At 45.8% G+C, this 19,633-nt stretch overlaps 1 protein-coding gene across 13 annotated transcripts in view; it reads right to left on the reverse strand.

Annotated features, from left to right (window-relative positions):
- The window catches only part of CAMTA1 (calmodulin binding transcription activator 1), a 979,133-nt gene that overhangs the window by 671,870 nt on the left and 287,630 nt on the right, over nucleotides 1-19,633 (reverse strand). For all 13 annotated transcript variants that reach the window (XM_054557106.2, XM_054557095.2, XM_024253799.3 and 10 more), the window contains one exon: nucleotides 293-360. In XM_054557106.2, coding sequence (XP_054413081.1) covers nucleotides 293-360 — 68 coding nt within the window. The remainder of the gene's footprint in view (nucleotides 1-292; nucleotides 361-19,633) is intronic.

The raw sequence follows: 19,633 nt of genomic DNA on the forward strand, positions 1-19,633 counted from the left end.
AACTTCCCCTGAGGCTCCTGCCTGTGAAGGCTTCCAAGCACCCGGCTGAAGGATCCAGCCATCAGGTTAAAAGTTCCAACTGGCGGATGGCACTTGCACTCTTTAATCCATCTGATCGTATTCACTGCTACAGTCTTATGTTAATGAATGAGACCTCAGTGTCGAAAGCCATCCAGCACAACATGGCATTTTCAACTCGTTGCCCATGAATTGACTGGTCAAATCAGGTAATCAATGCACATCAATCCACTTACTATACACATTTGAAAAACTGCAAGATCTGGGATATTACCTTGTCTTAGGGGAGGTGGTTAGCCATTCTTCGTGTTTCTCAAATGTTATTAAATAAGCTGCAATTTCCTGAAACAGAAGAATAAAAAGATAATAACAACAATTAGCTCACGTTGGATCCTGAGAGGTAAGAAAGTTTTTGCTGTTTCCCAGCTGCTGTTTTCATTTGCGAGCCTGGAACTCCATCCCTGCTAGAGAAATACTCGACTTGGACTCTGTTTCTATTTTGATTTTTTAAGTCCTTTCCATTCAACCTGTCACACGGTAGTAATCAAAGCACTGGGCCTCAAAAGATGAGTCGGTGGCAAGGACGAAAATATTTCTCTGTGGGAGGAAGACATCAGACACCATTTCAGATTCTAAATGTCATTAATTTAGGGAGGGAGAAACACATGCCAACAACAAGTCTCCACGACGCGAGACCATAATTGGAAAGTTTCGTCCTTTTCTGAGGCTGGACGAATCTTTCATCTCTGTCACAAGAGACGTCGCATTCTCTCAGCTTCATCCCCAACCACCTGAGCCAAAAATCACACAAAGATGAAAAAGAAAAGACACGATAAAGCCATATTCCAGAGAGGAAGCGGGGGGAGAAATAATTTAATCTTTCCCACTACTGATAACTTAAATCTAGTGAGCGGCACATCCAAAAGAAGAGCAACGTCAGCAGAGTTTAAGGTAAAGAGGAGGAAAATGTGGGCACCTGAAGGTAAATTAAATATTTATAAACACAACAACATCACTGCAGTTAGAATTACTGATTTATTAATAATTTCCATAAAAAGCCAGTGAGTGACATCAACATAAGTCATTGCTCCAGCTCGAGGCATGATATGGCCCATTACTTCCACCTCCGAAAGGATCTGCTAACATGAAATTGGCAGGGATTGTAAGTTAAATTAAGGTTGGACTAGTACACGTTTCCCTTGATCTTGGTGATGCTACAACACGGAGCTGCTGCCCTGACTATCAGGAAAATTCAAAGGGGAGGCCTCCACCTCAGCTCTCTCTGCAGCCGGGGTTCCTAGAGGGCTCCTGGAAAGGCGGCAGCCCCTCTGCCTGGAGGCGAGCAGCCTCTTTCAGCTGGGACATAATGGAGTTGACACCTGTGACCAGAGATGCTAAAGTTGGCCTTGAGAAGGAAGAGAAGCCCGGTAAGCAGAGCAGGTGAGAGTAGAAAATGCCCCTGATGCCATGCGGTCCAAACGCCACAGGCCAAGAGTGGAGATCAAGGCCTGACATCCCATGGAGCCGGCCACCACCACAAGGCAGCCAGTGATTGGGAACTGAGAGCCCAAGCCACCTCTGTCCGGAAGCCTGGACCTGACAAAGAACCTGGGAAGCAGAAGCCTATAGCAAAAATAGAGTTGCTTCACTGTGCAAGTTTCTATCACTGACTGCAGCTGAAGAAATCATAAATAAGCAGCTGATCAACCAGCACATTGTTCTCTCATCCCTGAGCCTTTTCACGTTTTATTTCCTCTCCTTAGAAAAATCTTTCCCTGAGGTCTCACTGTAGATAGATCCTTCCTCTGGCTGGCCCTCCCTAACTATTCATGATGGCATCAGTTATCCCTCCTGCTTGCCTGGTGGCACTGGCACCTTCCCCCAGTGGGCAGGATTTATCACTCTGCATTCTAATTGCTTGTTTACTCAGATAACATCCCCCATTGGAGCATGAGAAGGATACGGAACATGTTATTGCTGACACATCCCCTGGACTTAACAGTGTCCTGGGGCACACAGGAAGCACCTGTTAAGTGTTTGTTAGACAGATGGCCGGATGGATGGATGGATGGATGGATGGATGGATGAATGGATGGATGGATGGATGGATGGATGGATGGATGGATGGATGGATGGATGGGATGGGATGGGATGGGGTGGGGTGGGGTGGGGTGGGGTGGGGTGGGGTGGGGTGGGGTGGGGTGGGGTGGGGTGGGGTGGGGTGGGGTGGGGTGGGATGGGATGGGATGGGGGTAGGAAAAATGTGCATGGCAGAAGTAAATATGCATACACACGTGAGTGAGTGTGTGTGTGTGTGTCACTGAAGATAGCTGACACAAGAGCTTAAAAGCAGCAAAATGCAGCAGTTCCTGGCTACTTTGCCAATTATTTAATTAACTCTATGTCACTGTAGGAAGGCAACATAGTATCACAGTTAAGAGCACATGCATTGGAAGCAAACAGTGCCCTGGCTTTGGGGACCAGCGTGGCCTCTTATTAGCTGTCTCATTTTGAGCACATTACCTAACCTGTCTAGACCAGTTTCCTATGAAACTGGGAGACTATCAGCTCATGAGGCAGTTCTAAGGAATGATCATTCTAAATACACTGGCTGGCAGAGGACAAGCCCCAAACAATAGCTACTATGAATCACTGTAAGATCTACGTGGTGTGAGCCACCTGTCTAGCAGCCCGATGAGGTCATAGGTATCAAAATGGTCCAGGTCAGAGGCTGCCACCACTGCTGGATTAATCATCATCTGTCACCTCCACCACCCCGGACACCACCGCACGCCCACGCCTGCAGACAATGAATGGTAACATCGGAATGACCGTTCAGAGTTGTTGGTTTGTCGATTGGGTTCCCATTTGGCTTCACAAAACCAGAGCACACCGCGGCTGGAGTCAGTACGTGGATTTACTAAGCCACTTGTCACGTGCATCAGCTCATCTACCTGAACTTCAGGAGATCTGGTATCCAGAGGAATAGGCTGTGCCAGCTGGAATCCCCTGATCCATGCCCCTGCCCAGGACCATGCCAAAAGAAGTGACCCTTAGTGGCCCAGGGGATGGGAGGTGCAGTAGATCCCAACCGCTAAACATGTGATTTGTTCCAAAACCCTGGACATCCAAAGAAGACTTTCATGGGCATCCTTCAGCCAATGCTCACCCCAGTCTGACAGGGCTTCCTACTGCTATGGCCCGCCAAAGGGGAAAAACTCCTGGCACCACTTACTGCCTTCTGTGTTTACTCTACAAGCACTTACTGAGCATCTACTGTATACCAGAAAGGGAACAGGACCACTTTGAAGCATACAGTTAAAGAGCTCACAGCCGAGCGATGGGTACAGGCAAGTCAACACAATAGTGTGTGTTAAGTGCTGTTACGGGGTCACCTCTGTGGCCAAACTTAGCGGGGGTCACCTCATGTCTAATGAGCTTCTCTCAAGCAAGCAGAGGTCCCAGGAAATCACGCTGATGTAGGAACTACCTACATCACCCGCCACTCCCTCCTCCACCCCAAAGGTAAATTTTGCTTCTCCCAATCCAGGACACCTCCCACACAGAGCCCCTCTGAGAGAAGTCTTTCCAAGGAAGCTGACACACAGGCCCAAGCTCCCATCTCTGTTGTGCTCAGGTTGGCTGGGCCCCAAAGCTGGACCCACCCGCCAGCGACTGTCCCATGCTGCTGCACGAACCTGGCTGGGTGGAGTGTGTCTGAGTTACCCGTCTAATGCCAGGCCCCTGCTGCCCAGCCTTCCCAGCCCATGGCCCTTCCCCAGGCCACCTCCTCACCAGATGGGCAGACCACAGGTGAGCCTATCCTGCAAAAGCTCAGGAACTTGTTTGGAGAGATTCGCTAAAGAACAAAAACCACACAAAGTATTAGGTGCTAGATGGCATGGAACCATGTAAAAGCCATCCAAATTCAGAGTGATTGTGGGGAGAAGGACTTCACCATCTGTGTCATTGCTGCCATCAATGTCACCAATGCTAAGGTGGTGGAGGCACTGCCCTAGGACTTATGTGGGACCATCTCATTTAATCTTCATAACAAACTATGAAATAGGAACCATGGCCACTTTACAGGTGTGGAAACTGAGGCACAGAGTGGTTAAGTGACTTGCCTAAGGTCACATGGCCAGTACCTGTAGAACCGGAACCCAAACCCATGCAGAATGGCTCCAAGGCTCGCATTCTGCACCACTGCTCTGAATTTCAGAAAGGACAGCCACAGTGTGCTTGGATGAGTGAAGAACTGAACTTTTCCCAGCCCAGGCTGACAGCTCCCTGCTCCCCACTGACCCAGGGTCACTTCCCAGCCCCACCTCCCTTCAGTGGACCAGGAGGAGTCCAGACTGAATCTCCTTCAGGGGGATTCTCTCCTTCCAGCAGAATCAAGCTCACTGCCACCCCAAAAGCCTAGTTCAACTCATAAGATCCTCGACTTCAGTGATAGGCAAAATTCCTTGTCTCCATGGAGCCCTTTGCTTAAAACATCATAGGAAGCAGGGAAAAAGCAACACACAGAGCTGGAGATGCTCCCGCCGAGGAAGGGAAGGAGTTGTGAAAAGAAAGGTTTTTAGCTCAATTGTCTGACCTCTCTCTCTTCCCCCAGAGGTCCACAAACCTAGGACCCTGAAGACAGCAGATGAAAACACAGGTCTGGTCTATCTCATCTTGACGGAGGAAAAAAACCGAGGTATAGAACAGAAAAGCACTTGTCCAAGCTCAGCATGTTCATGGCGGAGCCAGGCCAGGACTCCTCACTCTCCAGGCGTGCATGTTCCTTCCCCTGCACTTGCGGCCCCTCAAACACAAGTCTGGCTTGAAAGATTCATAGGAGGCTGGGGCAAAAGCATGGCCAAAGGAAGTGAAAACAGGTACTCAAACAAAATACAGACACATGCACACAGTAGCATCACTCACAGTAGCCAAGAGGTGGACCTACCCCAAGTATCCGCAGATGGATGAATGAAGAAACAAAATGTGTCACAGACGTACAACGGCATGTTATTCAGCCATAGAAAGGAATGAGGTTCTGATACCGGCTACTACATGGATGAACACTGAAAACATGATGCGAAGTGGAAGAGGCCAGGCACGGAAGGCCCTGTGTTGCATGGTGCCATTTATATAAAATATCTAGAATAGGCAAATCCATAGCAACAGCATGGAGATTAGTGGTTGCCACGGGCTGGGGGAAGAGGGTGATGGGGATTTACAGCTAATGGGTGTTGGGTTTCCTTCTGGGGTGATGAAAATGTCTGGAGCTAGATGGTTGCACAACCTCGTGAATGTACTAATGACCACTGATGGTAAATTTTATGTTATGTGTCTTTTACCACAATAAAAATAAAAAGAAGGAGGCATCGACATCCAGCCAGATGTGGCATTGGGGTGAAGGAAATTCCAGCCGTCCAACCCAGGCAGACAGCCCCTGAGCCCGAAGGACCACGTGTGTGCGTGCCCGGCGGCCTCCCCAGTGCCCTGGCTCCCTTAGCTTCCTCCTCCTCCTGTATCCTAAATACCACATCGATGCTGAGAAGAATGACTCGACTGTCAAGATGAAGAAATTCGCTGCAGGCTCCAAAGCAAAGACTGTCCAGCTTGCCGATTTTAAATGTTTAGTTTGTCCTTTGGACATTCAAGTAGAAAAACTGCCACCAAGGTATGGTGTCTGTGTGCTGCAGGGGCTTGGGAGAACAAACTGACAGGGTCCAAGACAGCCCCTCTATATCTGTTCAGCAGATACAGTTTGGTGCCTGCAGACCAGGGAGGCAGGTGGGCCCTTCCCCAAGGCCCCAAACAAGATACATCAGGAAGGGAGGCCTGGGCAGCACTGGGGGCTGTAATGCTGCACCTGGTGTCACTGCCTTGTCACACACCATGCTGCCATGCATCCATCTCCACCACCCAGAGGCAATGGTCACCCACCATCCAGTCCCCAAGCTGATGGGTTTTGATAGAGGACTGCAAAGCCCATGTCAGGAGCCGGCCAGCTGAGAGCCAGCAGGGCTGGAGGGTCATGGCAGAAGCTGGCAGGTGAGCATGCATTGCTGTGCCAACCTGACTCCTGCCCTTCACGCCTCAGCACCCATGTGCCAGCTCTACCCACATAACCTGTCAGGTCCTGTTCATCGCCCAGCCCCTCCCAGGGGAGTCCCCCTTGCTGTCTCCCTCCACAGTGCACTGCAGCTTCTGGAACTTTCTCGGCAATGGCTGCACTGCTCAGACTTGCTCTTGCTAGCTCTGTGTGGGTGCTGGTTCTCCCTTCCTGGTTTTTCAGTCTTCGGGGAGGGTCTGCGTCTCAGTCCGTCTGCGTCTCAGTCCATCTGCGTCTCAGTCCGTCTGTCACTGTAGAGCCGCGCACAGGTTCTGTGTCCGAAGGTGACACAGCAGAGCTGAAGGAGAGATTGCGAAGTGCTCTTCTAAAGGATGTTACCCCACGAGCCCACGCCTGAGCCTCCCATGCACAAAGGTCCAGTTGCCATCGAGGCTCGGGCCCTACGTGAGAGGTCGCACAGCACTGTTCCTCTAAGTGCCCCTCATTCAGGAGGCAGCTCTGGCCAATCTGTGAGTGCCAGAGCTGCACCGTCCAATGGAAATAGAACCTGAGCCACAACACAAGGCACGTGTGTCATTTTAAAATTTCTAGAAGCAATACCTAATGCATGCAGGACTTAAATCCTAGATGACGGGTTGATGGGTGCAGCCAGCCACCACGGCACATGGATACCTACGTAACAAACCTGCATGTTCTGCACATGGATCTCACAACTTAAAAGTAAAATATAAAAATATTTTAAAAATTTCTAGAAGCTACATTTTAAAAGATAAAAGAGAAGAAAATTTAATAATATTTTATACGTTAACACAATATATCCAAGAGAGTATGAGTTTACTAATTTTTTAAAAAGTAGTCACGAGCTATCTCATACTCTTTTCCCTACTAAGTCCCTGTGTGTTTCCCACGGACAGCCAGCCCCTCTAGCTGGGCTCAGCTGTGTCTCAGGTGCTTGATGCCGCACGTGGCCGCCGTACTGGATGGCCAGCTCTAGATGCAGACATCACAGGAACCCGCAAACACATATGCCTTCTGGAGCCAACGGCAGCCACCCCACTGCACCCTCTGTGTCCCCAGGGGCTGACCTTGAGCCCCACATGTGAAGGAAGCTGTTCCATAGCACACGCTTCAAGGAGAGCAGGGCTCCCTGCCTACCTCGGTCCACCTCTGAGGTGACGAGCCGTGTCCCCTCCAGTGTGTGGGGAGGCTCCCATCTGTGCAGGGAGGGCTACGCAATTCTCAGAGGGGCCGGATTCACCTCAACTTCTCAGCCCCGGCTCTCTCTGCTGCCCCCACTCCCTCCCCAGAAGGAGCTATGCACTACAGGCTGTGCTTTGCCTCAACCCCACGGAAGGGTCCAGCCCAGAAAGATCAGCCGCCTCTCCCACAACTTCCCCTGGAGCAGCCCTTAGAAAAAGCAGAGTCCCCCATAGGTCTCTCAGACAGTCCGTCCTCCATCTGTCTTCAAGATACAGGCTCAATGTCAGGGAGGGAGAAAAGTCTTTAGTGCTCACTGTAACAAATTAAACAAACAACAACAAATGTATATATGTGTGTACATATATTTTTATATATATATATATGTATTTATACAAATATCTCCTGAGTTCAACTAATAAAAATCTCTCTATAGTCTATACAATCTCAGATATATTTTGCACACAGAAACATGGATTTTCAACCAAAGTATAATTTCTTAAAGTTTGGTTTTTATGAGAGTTCTGCACAAGGGTTTTATCTGTAAGGGACCAAAGCTGAGGGGGGAAAAAAGGGAAAAAAAAAAAGCCAAGGCTCCCCTAGCAGCTGGCCCCAGCATCTGCTAGAGCCACAAAATGCAATTATATTACTCCCAAACGAGAAGTAAAAATATCTTGTTTCCAATCCTCTTGGTTTTAAGACTCATACTTAATGTCCTCTGGGTATTTCAGTGGTGCCAGATCTCTGTGTTATATACTTTATTAGGGATGTGTGAATGTCATATTAATGACTTCTAACCAACATGTTTACGGTGAAAGCAAGTATTCCCAGAATCGACCACTCGCTGCACTTGACAAAAAATAATTGGCCTTAATTTAAATAAATAAATAACCAGGCCCTGCCCTCTCCCAGTGGCATCTTCCCCACCGGCTTTCTCCAGGGCACCCGTGCATGAAGCCGACGGGCCCTCCCCCATGATAAATAGTCCAACCCAAGTCCAACAGGGCAGGGCTCCCGTCTGAACGTTCCTGTCCCTGTCCACTGATGTACTCCCAAGCACCCAGCTGGCCAAGCCAACATCCTGCACAGGATGTCCCGGACCCCCCACTCACAGGTCTAAACCAACATCCCCAATCTTGCTTTCAAAATGACCAGCTCTTGCCATCAAATGTTAGCATATAGAAAAATGGTTTGTATTTTTTTTATTTGCATGGAATGCAACGTAGTTCTACTCTGACAGTTTATGAAAGTGGCAGTGGTTAAGACTGTAAGGATCCAAGGGTGTCTGGAGGACTGTCTACAAAATGGTAACCAGCAATTCAGAATAAATTCCTCACAGCCTGGACTTCTGAAATGAAGCCTGGCCCCACTGGCTGTCTGTTATTGAGACATAGTAAAGCATTCTTATGACTATCAAATTACCAATCAGTGAAGAAACAATGAGTCACCACAGAAACATCCACAGACTGAGTCAGTAAAGAAGCAATTCTCCCGGTCTTTCATTCATTTATCTACTCGTTGGTTCAATCATTCGATGAATTATTGAGCACCTACAATATGCCAGGCACTATGCAAGGCCCCAACAATACAAAGACACATGAGTAACGGCCCTGGGAAATACAGCTGGGAAGACAGATAGGGGTGCAGGATCCAGGGCTATCACATTCAAGTGCAAAACAGACAAGGAGTGCTGAATTAGCAGCACGGACGATGTGTCCATACTGAGAAGAGAAGGAAGGGTGTGTCAAGGAGCTAACATTTCAACTGGGTCTTGATGAGTGAGTAGGAGGTTGCCCAGCAGACAAGTGGCCAAGGTATCAGGGAAGGGAAAGAGCATAAGTGAAGGCAGGAAAATGGGAGTAGCAAATGTGTTCAGGGAAATCTGAGTAATATAAACTAATGAGAGTCCACAGGACAAGGAATAGAAAGGCAGAACTCAAAGCCAGGTGGAGGCGGAGGCACCAAACTGTGGAGGAATTCAATGCCAGGCAATGGAGTTTTATCCCCAAGAACCAGGGGAAGGCTTTTAAGTAGATGGGAGCCACACAAAGAGCTGTGCTATCTATCTATCTATCTATCTATCTATCTATCTATCTATCTATCTATCTATCTGTCTATCTGTCTGTCTGTCTGTCTGTCTATCTATCTATCTAATCTATCTATCTATCTATCTATCTATCTATCTATCTATCTATCTATCTATCTATCTATTTCGAGATGCAGTCTTGCTCCATCACCTGAGCTGGAAGGCAGTGGCATGATCTTGGCTCACTGCAACCTCTGCCTCGTAAGTTCAAGAGATTCTCCTACTTCAGCCTCCTGAGTAGCTGGGATTACAGGTGCCTACCATAATGTCCAGCTAATTTTTGTATTTTTAGTAGAGATGGGGTTTCACCATGTTTGTCAGGCTGGTCTCAGACTCCTGACCTGAAGTGATCTGCCCTCCTCAGCCTCCCAATGTGCTGGGGTTACAGTCGTGAGCCACCATGGCTGGCTAGCTGTGCTTTTTAGAAACATCACTCTGGTGGTGGCCTGGTAGAGAAGAGGCCGCTGATCGGAGACTATGATTACAGCCCAGGATAGAGGCAATAGGATCCTGCACTAAGGCTGTGGGAGTGGGGAAAATGGAATAAAGCTGAATGTTTTCAAAAGCAAGGTAAATGGGGCTTGAAACCAATTGGCTGGGGAAATGAGAGGCAGTGAGGACATCTCAGAAGCAAAGGTCACGAACTGGCGGCCCAAGGACTGACTCCACCCAGAGATGTGCCTGCTTGGTCCACACAGTCTTCCCATTTGGCTTATCTGCCAATGTTTAAAGATTGAAGGTCAGGGATTTCCAGCTTCTCTTGAAAAATAAAGTCTGGCAACCCCAGGCCCGCATCTGCACAGCATCCACTGCTTGGCGCTGAGAAGCTGCTGTCCATTTGGATGGGCCTGAGAGCTCAGAAGACCACCACCTCAACCTGCTGGCTTTCTTCACTGTCATGGCCGACTTGGATTTGTAGGCCCTTGACCTTGGGGCCCCTACTCTGATATTTATGGCATTGGAAACTGGGTGCATTGTAAGACCATGAACCAATATAGACACACCAGAAAGAAATAGATTTTAAAACAGTGCAATGTTAACCAGAACACTCATTGCCCCATAATACAGTGACATGTGCTGATGAAGCCAGACCCAAGATTGCCCCAACTTCTATTTTGATATTGTTCCAGTCGTCAGTTTATTATTATCTCTGAGTTCCAATTTCACCCTTCTTTGTCCTTCTTTGTGATACTGAAGCTGGGCCCTGTACATATTTCTCCTTTGCTGGCATAGCAGAATGTGAAGCTTCATCAATAGACAGCAATGATGTGAACCTGCAAGATGATAGTGGCAAAGACACATCCCTTGCAGACCTCTTACCATCATCATTATTACTACAATCATCACTATTCTTCAGAGTGGAGTCCAGTGGCCATGAAGATGAGCTCCAGCTGCATCCTCAGGAGACAGTCCCTCCACTGGCAGGCTGCTTTAGACCAGCTCTGTTCTAATTGACATCCACAAGTGACAATGAGCCACTTCTACAGACCACTTCCAGCCCAGGCCCTTTGGCAGGCAGTGTGTTCCTTTGGTAGCCATGCACTCTTTGAAGAGGTCTGAATTTTGGCCAATGTCAGGGAGGGTCTTCTAGTCCTTATTTTATTTGTTGTCTACTTTTCCTCAGCCTAGAGATAGCAGCTGCTGCTTTACCCCTGATATTTTGGAAACGCTTAGAATTCTCTCTTATCTCCATTAGTAATCAACCACCCTTCTACTAGCTAGAAAGTCTTTACATATTAAATTTTCTGTTCAAATAACCAAACATGGCTTCTGTCTCCTGATAGGATCCTGACTGATATAAGAATAATCCACCAGCCTGGCCAACATGGTGAAACCCCATCTCTATTAAAAATACAAAAATTAGCCGGGCATGGTGGTGGTCACCAGTAATCCCAGCTATTTGGGAGGCTGAGGCAGGAGAATCGCTTGAACCTGGGAGGCAGAGGTTGCAGTGAGCCAAGATCGTGCCATTACACTCCAGCCTGAGTGACAGAGCAAAACTCTGTCTCAAATAATAATAATAATAAATCCACAGTGCTGAAGATGTTTACAGTCTCACTGATGTGTAATCCTAGAAAACACACTGAAAGGTAGAGGGAGAATGAAAAAATACCTGAAAGAGAAGCAGCATGTATTTGGGAGGAAATATCAAATTGCCCCAGTGAGGCCTTTATAGCAAGTTTCCTAGATGCAAGCCAGATCATAGTTTGAAAGGCACTGGAGGAATATATGTCCTATCTTTTAGTTTGTGAGAAGACCTGAATCTACCTATTTTGAGAGATAAAAAACATTTCTTTTAGAATAGAAAAAGTTACTCCATCTCCCTTTGGTTGTATGATTTGGGAGAAGTCATGTGATATCTCTGCACCTCAGTTTCCTCTAATGTGTGCCATGAATCTATACATATTACTTCATTTACTACAATTGTGTTATCCCATATTTCAGGGATTAAAACCTATTTTCAATCAGCATCATGGAGGTATAATTTACATATAATAAAATGTACCCCATTTTAAATGTATAGTCCAGTAGATGTTAACAAATAAATATATTATGTATCTATCACCATATTCAAGATGTAAAACAATTTCCAGGACCATGTAAGGATAATTTACTCTATACAGAATTCTACACTGACAGACTGTTCCCCCTTTCGGCACTCAAGAGATCCCATTCCATTGTCTTCTAGCTTGCATGACTTCTAATGAGAAGTCTGCAAAAATTCTTATCTTTGTCCTCTATAATTTGTCTTTTTCCCCTCTTCTAGCTGAGTTTAAGATTTTTTTCTTGCTGGGCACTGTGGCTCATGCCTGTAATTCCAGCACTTTGGGAGGCCAAGTTGGGAGGATCCCTTGAGGTCAGGAGTTTGAGACCAACCTGGCCAACATGGTGAAAACCATTTCTACTTAAAAAAAAAAAAAATTAGCCAGGCATGATGGTGTGTGCCTGTAATTCCAGCTACTTGGGAGGCTGAGGCACCAGAATCGCTTGAACCTGGGAGGTAGAGGTTGCAGTGAGCCAAGACTGACCACTGTACTCCAGCCTGCATGACAGAGTGAGACTCTGTCTTTAAAAAAGAAAAAAAAAATTCTGTATCACTAATTTGAAGAAATCTGATTACACTGTGTGTGCCATTCTGTGGTTTCTTTGTATTTACGTTGCTTGGGGTGTGATGAGCTTCTCACATCAGTGAGTTTATAGCTTTTGTCAAGTTTGGAAAACTCTCAGCAATTATATCTTTAAATAAAGAGCATTAGGCTTTAGGCTTTACTCTGGCAGGCATTTAAGTTACTTGTGGATCAGCCTGACCCTCTCCAGGCTTATTTTTAATCTCTGTATAGGTGGGTCTACAGCACGTTTTACTCCAGAAATGTTGTTACCCTACTATTATTGCTTCTTCCCTCCAGAGTCTCTACTGAATGTCCCAAATATTCAAGGACAGCTCCCCAATCGGGCTGGTCAGAATGCAAATACCTCCGAGTCCTATATGAGCTCTGTGAATTTTATAGCCCCTATGTGCATTTTGTCCAGTTTTGTGGAGTTTCACCTCACACATCAATGGTTTAGTATTCAACAGAACATCCCAGGGAAGCCATCAAAGTTTCTAGAGCACTTTCTCTGCCAGGCCTTCTCCTGTATGATATTCTGCCCTGCAAATTCTAGATGTATCAACCTCTCCAAACTCTGATATCTGTTTCCTCAGCTCAACAAGATCACTGTACTCTTCTTGGAATACCTCCCTGAAGATACAGTCTTGAAATGCCTCCATGCAGAAATACAAAGTGATTGTATGGTTTACAGTCTTCTCTTAGCAACCACAGTCCTACTCTAACTATCATCTAATAGCTGAAAATATTTATTTCACAGGTTTTATCCAGCTTTATAATTGTAGCGAGAGGATGAATATAGTCCTAGTTATTCCATCACAGCCAGTGGCAAAAGTCTCATCGTAAATTTTTAGACTTTTATTTTATTCTTTGAGAGGTCAGCAATCTTTCAATGAAGGACATAGCCAGCCTAAAGAAACAGGGTTAAAACTTTGAGGGTGCCATTGTTGTCTCAGAGATAGGCTGTCATAAGCCTGTAGGGATACAGAGTTTCTCAAATAACAAAAAGTGAGAGGGAGAGAGAGTGTTTGAGGATGACTCAATACTGATTCTGCCTTCTTTAACACCAATCCCCCTTCACCTCTACCCCCAGATGAAGATGCAGACTTGCTGATCTGAAGGTTCAGTTCAAGAATCAGAAGAGCCTAAAAGAGCACAGATTGTTGTTATAAGTCCTTCCAGAACAGTGATATAAACCTGAATATAAAACAGAAGTAGTGTTGCAAGAATTTGGCTTCTTCTTCAACCTTGGCAGGATTCTATGTGCGTAGAAAGTGTCACTGACAGCCACACACTGCCAACTCCCATTAAGAACTAAGGACAAGGGATAAGCTATGCAAAAATATGCTGCATCCACTTGGTCTTTGTGTAGCCACGTCCCTTTGAGATAAATTCTGAATCCATGGCTAAATAAATCAGGAATTTATATCAGAGTGTGTGTGTGTGTGTGTGTGTGTGTGTGTGTGTGTGTGTGTGTGTGTGTGTGTGTGTGCATGCACGTTCTTCCCACCCATAAATAACCCCACCCACAATGCTGAAAAGCTCAACTAACACCTCTGCTTTAGAACATTAACCAATACAGCCCTTTGGAAATGGGTCGTAAGTCATTCAAAGAAGTCAGAAAAGGCTTTCATGGTAGCAGACAACAGCTCTGGTGCCTACAGGAACAGAGCAGAAGTGGGCATTTTGCCTCGCTCCAGGCCCTTCCAGCTTCCAAGTACAGCAGAGCCACCTAACTCCGAGCAACCACGTTTCCTTGCAGAACAACACCAATGCTCATCCCAACCCTTCCCCCAACACAAATCCAATAAAACTAATAAAAACAGAAGTGAGCCATCTTAAAATTAACACATCCAAGATACAAGCAGAAACCATTGATCAAAACCTCCTATCTTCCCTCACAGCCGACGGCACCAGAGAAGCCCTAACACCCCATAATGGAATCCCATTATCTACAAAAGAAACTCGTTCCAGAGGAGAGTCACAAACAAAGAGAGAATCAAAGGAGGCTGGCAAACAAGGAGATTCCACCACTCCCCTCTGCTCCCATACAAGGGGTACAACACTCAAACAGAGACAGCCATCAGAACTGCAGCAAGGGGGAGGCACTTTCCACGAGCTACAAAACTGAGAATGAAATGAAGGCAGAGTCCAGTGGGAAAGGAGGGTGTGAGAGCCTGCTTCTTTCCATCTGTGCAAAAGCAAAACAGAAGATTCTTTCACATAGGGAGAAAATAGGATCCAAAAAAAAAACCTTTCCTTAAATTCCAGAACTGCCTGCATTTGGAAAACACAGGGATTTCAGCCAAAGTAGGGAGCAAGTAAGAGTCATTAGCAAATACCTCAAATCCTTAATTCACACTTCAAACAAACAAGTTAATTGTGTAGCTAACAGAGTGTGACTTGATTATAGGCCACTGGTGGCCATTAATAGATGAAAGGTGTTTGGATTTCAATAGTGTTTGAATTTCATAACCCGCCTTCATAAGACAAGTTCAGATTAGTCACCACCTCTATTTGCTAACACCTGTGATCATGAATCCCACATGAAAAACAAGCACCCCAGCTTTGAGCTTTTGGAATTAAAGAGTAAACAGAAGGAGAATTCATGAATTTTACAGAGGTAATTGTTCTACCCTGCTTTGAAGAGGAGTAGAGGTCGGTCTCAGAAGACCTTAACATATGCATAAGCACAGCCCTCCTAGCTGACACACAACTCAGAAGGCCCGCTGCTATGTTGCCACTGCAAAGATCCCTTGGGAAAGCAGGATGGGACTGGGCTCCAACACTCACATATTATTAATCAATCACACCAGTGCCCCATTCCCAAAGACATGAGCCTGGGTCCACGTGAGGACTCAGTTCAAACTAAAAATGGTGGATGTGTCAAAAAACTGACCACTGATAAGTCTATATCAGTCTTCCCTTTAACCAGATGGGCCCTATCCTTAGAACCTCAGATTTTATTAGAAAGAAAAGAAGAGATATCTTATTCCTCTTCTCTTGCTCCTTGATGTTATCAAGGAGTAAGATGAAAGATAAGGAGCGCAAAAGCTCATATTGTGTCACCTGAAGAGCAGCATGGGCTGCAGGGAAAAAACACAATCAAATATATCTTCCTGAAAACCTTGTGATGCAGTGATGCACATAATGTCAAAGCTATAAAAAGGGAGCTTGCTTTTCAAAGGGTTACAACAGAGCAATAGCAAGAGGAGGAGGACTAAATTTTTTTTCTAGTCATGTAAAAAAGAAAGAGGTTCCAATAAAGGGAGGCCCTTCTTGTCCAACGTGATGACAGTCTACAAAGTCAGTCCCAGCAGATCTGCAGCCAGTGACACTCCCAGGAGAGGAACCCTGATGCATTATCCTTATCCTCATCTTTAAAGTTCCACTAATTCCCTGGAGATCTAGGTCAAGCATTAAAGGGAACATAAGCCACAGTGAAAACCTAGGTCTTCTCTCCAATAAGCTTATGATCTAGGAAGACCAAACACCTAAGTTAGGGTCTAAAATCACTGAGATTGGGCCAGGCATGGTGGCTTACATCTGTAATCCCAGCACTTTGGGAGGCCGAGGTGGGTGGATCGCCTGAGATCAGGAGTTCAAGACCAGCCTGGCCAACATGATGAAATCCCGTCTCTACTAAAAATATAAAAATTAGCCGGGCGTGGTGGCACGCACCTGTAATCCCAACTACTCGGGAGGCTGAGGCACAAGAATCCCTTGAACTCAGGAGGTGGAGGTTTCAGTAAGTGGAGAGAGTGCCACTGCACTCCAGCCTAGATGACAGTGCAAGACTCCATCTCAAAAAAAAAAAAATCACTGAGATTGAAAGTGCACTACGGGAAGTCAAAGAAGAGCCAGGTCAACACAGGCTGGAGAAGTCAGAATAAGGAACCAAAATGTGACAGCAGGGAAGGGAGAGCACAGGGCCGGGAAGGGAGCAGTGGGATGCTGTCCTTGGTCCTGAACCAATGCTGTGTTCCAGGGCAGCAATTTGACTGCTGGAGTTTGTTGTAACCAGTGAGTCCTGAAACCAATTTAAAGAGGAAATTGGTATGGTTTTAATCAAATGGAATGGAGTGGAGTGGAAAGTATCAAAGTGCACCATAGGTAATATCATTTCCTGAAACTTCTGTTCAGATATTATCATCATAAATGAATATATGTATATGTGTTCTGGGTTACAACATGAAATAAGATTTCTGGCGACTTGCTAAGGACATAGCTTTGGCAAACCATTGCTCTAGGGCCCAGTTTTTTCTTTCCACCCTTGGACACTGAAGACTCCCAACTACTTTTTGCAGGAATTATGACCAAAGTTGTGACCAAGAAGCAGTGGTAGGAGAGAACACAAGATGTAAATCAAGAGAAATACAGAATGAGAACCACTAAGAGATTGTGACGGGAGAGCTGGGAATAGGTTGTTGTTGTTTTCACTTAACAGTTACCAAAACTGTTGGGATATTTTTCCTGAAAAGTTGAAGTCGGACGCATGTCTCCAGCTCTACTTCCAGCTCCACAGGGGTTTCAAGAAGAACATGACTGCACGCCAGCTCACCAGAGCCCTCACATGGGAGGCAACACTGTCTGCTAAAGGGTGTCTGTCCCTTCATCCTTGGTCCTCACACCCAATGAAGGGCTTTAATGTGTGTTAAAGGCTCTAACTGTAAACTGGGAATAATGATCGTTCCTATGTGAGAAGGAGGTTATGAGGATTAAATGAGCTAATTTACATAAAGTACTTAAAACAGGGCCCGGAACCCAGTGAATGCTATAAAAGGGTTAACTATGCCTACCATTTCACTTGGATGTAAGTTGAGATGGAAAATGTAAAGATTCCATGGCACATAGCCATTAAAAACATTAATGAAGAATTTAATGCTTACACTAACAACGTTGAGGAGAAAAAGCAAGATACAACACTATATAACAGTATTATCTGAAATATGTTTTTAAAGAGTTCATAAAAGTATTGGAAGCAAATTCACTAAAACATTAACAGCAGTTGGATTTGGGTAGGAGGCCTTAGATAAATTTCTTTTCTGCATATTTTCTTCTATTTTCCTATTTTTCTACAATTAGTATGTGTTTTTATAATTAGGAAATCCTATACTTCAAAGACGGTAACTCAAAGTCAAAATGGCTTTAATCTTGAAATGTGCCATTTTGCAAGACAAGCAATAAAACTGAATACAGGAATGAGGGAAGCAGCATGCTTCATTTGCACAGTCATACAGATAAGCCACCACTTAGCAGGGGTGTGGGATTTCTGACTTTCTGATCTTTCTGTCATTTCACAACTGCCAAAAATGGGGAATTTACCCAAACTTTTGATTGACTTCCAACCCCAGGAGGGTAGACTAACAGAGATTACCTTCAAAAACCCAGGACACAGAAACACCAGGGCAGATCCTCCTGCCCACTCCGCAATCAGACAGGCTGCAGTCAGTACCAGCAAACCTTTTAAGCCCTTACTACGTGTTGAGCACTGAGTTTCCAATAACATCTCATTTAATCTTCCTGGTAACTCTATGATAGAGGTGTTGTCTTTGTCTCCATTTTACAGATCAGGAAATAGAATTTTAAGAGTTAAGAAACATTACTATTCCATCCTTATGCTCCCCTTCAAAGCAAACTTCCTTTGCAGAGTGTTTATATTGCCTGCCTCCAAGTTCTCTCCTTCCATTCTCTCCCAAGCCCATTCCTATCAGATTTTTACCTCCACTATTCCATCAAGACAACTGTTGTCAAGGTCATCAATGATTTCCACATTGCCAAAGCCCATGGCAAATTCTTAATCTTAATTTTACTTGCCCTACCAGCATCTTTTGATAACCCTTTCTCCTCAGTGAAATGTCATCTTCACTTAGCCTCTAACAAGCCCACTCTCTCTTGACCTTCTGCTTTCTCTGGCTGTTGCTTCTCAGTTTCCTTTGCTGGTTCTTCCTCATCCCCCTGTCCTCTAAACATCAGATTGCCCCAAATCTCCCCTGGGCCTTGTTCACCATCTCCACTCCCTCCCCAGTCATCTCACCCAGACTCAGAACTTTAAACGTCATCTCTGCACTGACTACCCCAAAATTTACGTTTTCAGCCTAAACTTCTCCCTCTGAACTCCAGGCTCCTATATCCAGCTGCCTATTAAACAATTCCATCCAAAGATCTTCTGGGATCTTAAATTTTACATACTTCACACATGAACCTACCATCACACCCACACTCACACCCCTTCTTTCTGTAGCTTCCCCCATCTCAGTAGATGACAGCACCACCCTGCCATGGCTCTGGCCAGACATCTGAGACTGATCCTTTCCCCTTTCCTTTGGAAACATTAGAAGCAAATCTGTTCACTCTACCTTCAAAATATGGCCAAAATCCAACACTTCTCCCATCTTAATTGCTGCCCCCTTGGTTCAAGCTACCAGCACCTCCTCCCATCTAGATGGCTGCATCTGCCTTTTGAATCTCCCTGCCTACTCTTGCTTCTTCACACTAGTCAGGAGGACTCTTTAAAGAGTGCCCATATCACCCAAAGTCAAAGCCAAGGTCCTCCCAATGACCTATCTGTCCTGCATGATCTGGCCCCATGATTCCTCTGATCTACTCCCTCCACCCAGCCACACAGTCCCCTTGCTACTCCCTGAACAGACAGCAGGCTCTTGCCCCAGGGCCTCTGCACCTGCATCCCTTGTGCCTAGAAGAAACTCTTCCCTCGGAATCCTACTCGGCTCACTCCCTCACTTCCTCTGGGTCACAGCTCAAATGCTCCCTTCTGGGTAAGGCCTCCCTAACCACCCTGTGAAATAGCAACATCCCCTGACACACTGCCTGGCCCTCCATCCCACTTTCTTTTTTCTCCAAAGTCGATAGTCCTGCCTGACATTCTGCAGTGTACTCTGCATTTTGCTATACTATTTGTTGAATGCCTTTCTCTAGTCCTCACTGAAATGCAGAGATTTTTCTCCATTTTGATCACTGCTATATCTCCAATCCCTAGAACAGCACCCAGATTTCATAAATATTGAATGAAGAAATGAATGGATAAATGAATGAATGAGCAAGTAAATCTGTTCAAGGTCGCACAATAAATGCTGGTGCCAGGTTTCAGATTTGGGATGCGTGTCTCCGGAGCCCACACACCTCGCATCCATACAC

Source organism: Pongo abelii, chromosome 1, assembly GCF_028885655.2.
Source record: "Pongo abelii isolate AG06213 chromosome 1, NHGRI_mPonAbe1-v2.0_pri, whole genome shotgun sequence".
In the NCBI taxonomy this organism is placed as follows: domain Eukaryota; kingdom Metazoa; phylum Chordata; class Mammalia; order Primates; family Hominidae; genus Pongo; species Pongo abelii.